This window comes from Galeopterus variegatus, unplaced genomic scaffold, assembly GCF_000696425.1.
Source record: "Galeopterus variegatus unplaced genomic scaffold, G_variegatus-3.0.2 Scaffold2769, whole genome shotgun sequence".
NCBI lineage: Eukaryota > Metazoa > Chordata > Mammalia > Dermoptera > Cynocephalidae > Galeopterus > Galeopterus variegatus.
In genome coordinates, this window is record NW_007728880.1 from 274,845 (window position 1) to 279,577 (window position 4,733).

The following is a 4,733-nucleotide window of genomic DNA, read 5'->3' on the forward strand; positions in this document are numbered from 1 at the left end:
GGGGGGTGTCCCCTCTACTAGTTGCATAGTCCCAAATTCAAATCCATGTAACAAGTTATACTCAGAGAAATCTTGCTTCCATTCCTGACCTCTACAGGTATCCATTTTTGTTAATTTTTGTATGTCCTCTTTTTAAAAATATAAACAAATTGTACACACACTCACACATACATTTTTTTTCCACCTTTCTTTTTTTACTTATTATAATTTGAAGATATAGATTGAGTATATATGAGGCGGTCTTCAGAAAGTTTATGAAAAGACTTGTGTTATCTTTTAATTCTGTTTTCCAGACTTTTTGAAGTACCCTTATACTACTGATCTTTAATTCCATTTTTAAACTAACTTGTAATCTATTATTTGTATGTATCATTGTTTCTTCAACTGACAACTAATTGATGGAACTTTACAAATATGAAAAATCATGAAACAATTTTTATTTGTTTTTTCACATAGGGCCTGGGACTGCTTTGTTCGTTGCCTGGATCATGCTTATCTCGGCTCCCTTCTCAGTCATGTAATAGTGGCTTTGTTACCTCTCATACACATCCAGCCTAAAGAAACTGCAGCTATCTTTCACTACCTCATAATTGAAAACAGGTATTGTAACTGGAATTAATAATAAAACTACCACCTTTTCCACTGTATTTTTATGTATCAATATATTAAGATTTCTATTGGTAATGAGGAACTGTTCACTTTTTTTATTTTAGAGTCCATTAGTAAACAAAAGTAATTGGCATGCAATTACATATTGAACTGGTGTTATTTCGGTTGTGGCATTGCTTACATTATCATTATATTGAAAACTCTATTAATAGGTCAGTAGTTAAAAAATATTTTTTGTTCTGAAAGGATGAAGCCAAATTTACCTTTTTTCTCACAGTTAAAGGGCAGATTGTGAAATAGCATGAGAGAGGTTAGGAGGGATATTCATTTACTTTTTGCAGCTTACTTTAGTTGAATCTCTTATTACTTCATTGCATTAACCTTTGAGCCAGCTTCCATTCCTTTAAGCTTTTATCACTTTTCTTCATATTTGTTTTAGTCAATTTCTGTTGCTTATTACAAACTATTTGAAACTGAGTGATTTATAAAGAAAATGAAATTTATTGTTTACACGTCTGGTGAGAGCCTTGGTGGTGGCGACCGTGATGGCAGAGTATCACATTGCAAAAATGGTAGAGCAGAGAGAGGAGAGACTAACCTCCTCATTCTCATTTTAAAACCCTCCAAACCACACCCCTGACCACCATTATTAATTAATACATTCACTATAGCATGGTCCTACAATCTAATCAACTCTCCAAGGCCCCACCTTGCAATTACCAAAATGGGATTTCCCACACTCAGCAGTTACAGTGGGAGTTAAGTTTTGGAGGAATATCCAACCCAAGGCAATAATGTTGCTAGAACAGTCTTTTAAAAACATTTCTTTGTATCAAAGAGCATACAAAGGTGTTCTGTGATTCTCCATTTCCTAACTGATAAGTTTCAAATTGCTTAGCTTGATGTTCAAGGCTTTCCAAAATCTGGCCACACCTTATTTCTTAAAATCTTTTACTGTAGTTTTCCAAACTGGGCACTAGGCTATAGCCAATGTGGACTGCTATTGACAGAACTTGCATTACTCCTTCCCATTTGTATTTTTGACTCAGGCTACTTTTTAGCCTGGAATGTCTTCCTATATATTTTTTAATGTTTTCTGTTATTTCACTTACTGTTGTATATCACAGTTCCTTTGCTCCTGAAAAGTTAGGTTTTAAGTTCTACTTATTTGCCTGCTCGCCTGTGTGCTATTGCTATTCCTTTTAATCAGTTCCAGTAACTGTCCAGCCAGGCAGATAGCACACAGAAAGGAAAGGTTAATGTGTTAATGTGTTTTTATTCAACTAAAATACTTTTATTTTTGATATTTTGATATTTTGTACGTGATAGAACAACAAAATCACTAATTTAGGTCACTTTTTTGAATGTCTTTTAGATTGTTATGCAAATACAGTTATGCATCACTTAGTGATGGGGGTGGGTATACTTCTGAAAAATGAGTTCTTAAGCAGTTTCGTCATTGTGTAAACATCATAGAGTGCACTTACACATACCTAGATGGTACAACCTACTACACACCTAGGCTATATGGTGTAGTCTCTTGCTCCTAGGCCACAAATCTGTACAGCATGTTACTGTACTGAACACTATAGACAATTGTAACACAATGGTAAGTATTTGTGTATCTAAACATATCTAAATATAGAAAAGACAGTAAAAATATGGTATGATAATATTATGGGACCACCATTATGTATGTGGCCCGTTGTTGACCGAAATATTGTCATGTGGTGTGTGTCTATAATCATATCTTTGCTGTTTATTATAGAGGAATCATTTCTCTACATTTTTCATATTACAAGAAAAGTCCTTTTTCTCTCAGTGCTAGACAGAAGATTTAAGCTCCCTGAATGAAGGAATTATTTTGGCTTTGTTTATTGTTCTATCCCCAGCATCCCTCATAGTGTTTAGCACATAGTAGCACATAGTAGTTATTTAATACATATTTGTTGCATGAGTTAATGAGACTAGAATTTAGAAACACTTATACTTGGACCCAGAAAAATTATTTATTATATTGGATTCAAATTAAAAATTGTAACCTCAGTAAGGATTATTTTTATATTTTCACTGTAGTTCTTTATGAGAATTTGTTTGCGGCGAGGCTTTGGCCATTTATTACTACATTATAAATCACTCCAAAACCTAATGTCTTAGAACAATGAACATTTTTATTTGCTCATAATTTTGCAATCTGGGCTGTGCTCAGCTGTTCTGTTCTTCTGCTGGTCTTGCCAGTGGTCATAGGTGAGGCCACATCAGCTGGCAGAGACTGGTCTGGCCTTCTCCCTCTATCCATGCGGTCTCAGAGCCTCTCTCCCTCTATGTGGCTTGTCCATGTTGGTGGCCAGACTTCTTACATGGTGATTCAGGGATCTCCAGAACACAAAAATGGAGGCTGTCAGGCCTTTTTAACACCTAGACCCAAAACCAACACAGCATATCTTCTGCCAGTCTATTGGCTAAAGCAAGCGACATGCCCAACCCAGATTAAAGAGGAATAGACTATATATTTGGGTGTGCATACTGACAAGCATGGTTTATTGAGGGCCACCAGACTATCATAGGGTGATTTTCTTAGCTTCGGTTATTTGCCTCTGTTAATTTAGCTGAAAATCTTAGACATTGTTAGGAAGAGTTCTTTGCATGTCAGTAATGAACTCGCACTTTTAAGTGAATTAAGTTGGCCTTAGTTTCATCTTCTGCTTTACATTTTTTCAGTATTCGTACTCTTGGCAAATAATGCTTTTTATTCCAACTAACTACCAGGGATGCTGTGCAAGATTTTCTTCATGAAATATATTTTTTGCCTGATCATCCAGAATTAACAAAGATAAAAGCAGTTCTCCAGGAATACAGAAAGGTATTTAATTTTTTATTTATGGTTTGAGAGATCATTGATACATTCCAATACAATTCAATACATTGACTAAAGATCCTTTGGAATCATCTCTAGGGATAATATAGTCATATTCTGATGGCTAATTCCTGGTGACTGTATAATGCTACTATGAATCCATGACTTTTGGAGGGAAGTGTTAGCATTTAGATTAAAGATGTAATGGCATTAGATAGGACAAAGAGCAAAGAATACAGTTCTTGTGACTTTACTACCCAGGTCTGTATGTCCTTACTTACAGTCCCCAAAAGAGGAAGCCACTACTGCTGCATGCCATGAGAAGAAAGAAAAGCTGTGGGATGATTCTAGTTTTGTTTTGCTATAAACCATGGTATAGAAATGTCAGATCTGAATGATTCCTGAGCTTTAGAAGGGGAGTAATCTCTAGTTTCAGTATCTTCAAGTCTAGTGAGCTCTCTGAAATTATGAAAGTATAAATGGTGATTCCATAGCACTTCAGGACAGACAATGGGATATCTGAACTTGGGGGTCGCTTTGGGTAGTGAAAGGAAGGAGTGAATATCTGCATAATCTATAGACCTAGTTCAAGTCTATTATGTAGTCCTCTGTAAGTTAGGGGAAACTTGTACTTCTTGTCAAGAAGCATTTATTTTTAGATAAGTAGATTATTTAATTGGAATAAAATTTTTCTCCAGGTCTAAAGATTTTAGAATAAAATCATTTTCCCTGAGAACTACTAAAAATTATACATGCCGTAGAAAGGAAGAGATAGAAATTTTATTATTTTTTAAAACTGATTTTATTGATGTATAGTAGCGAATTCAGGCCTTTAGAAGTGGTTGTTAAAATAGTTAATAAGGTATGTCTCTCTGCACTCTTTATATAGGAGACTTCTGAGAGTACTAATCTTCAAACAACTCTTCAGCTATCTATGAAAGCAATTCAACATGAAAATGTAGATGTTCGTATTCATGCTCTTACAAGCTTGAAGGAAACCTTGTATAAAAATCAGGTACACTAAGGTGATATCATTAAATAGCCATAGAAAGGAAATATTTGAGGTTTAAAGAAAAGATGACAGATTGGCATTTTTGTTTGACATTCAGTAGATTCAATGAAAGAAGTTATTTTTATTTTACCTAGATCTTGAGATCTGACTAAGAATCAGTAATTCATGAGATTCCCTTTGAGCCTGAATCCCAGAGATTTGTAGAATTTTTTGTTGTTTTTGAAGAGTCATGATTTGATGGTTATACTTTACGTT

General features: G+C 34.7%; 1 protein-coding gene across 1 annotated transcript in view; it reads left to right on the forward strand.

Moving 5' to 3' along the window:
* ATR (ATR serine/threonine kinase) overlaps positions 1-4,530 on the forward strand; it is a 45,365-nt gene extending 40,835 nt beyond the window's left edge. Inside the window, exons 19-21 of the mRNA XM_008582934.1 lie at positions 457-600; positions 3,379-3,472; positions 4,356-4,530. Of these exons, the coding sequence (XP_008581156.1) occupies positions 457-600; positions 3,379-3,472; positions 4,356-4,490 (373 nt within the window). The 3' untranslated portion in view covers positions 4,491-4,530. The remainder of the gene's footprint in view (positions 1-456; positions 601-3,378; positions 3,473-4,355) is intronic.
* The last annotated feature ends 203 nt before the right edge of the window (positions 4,531-4,733 follow it).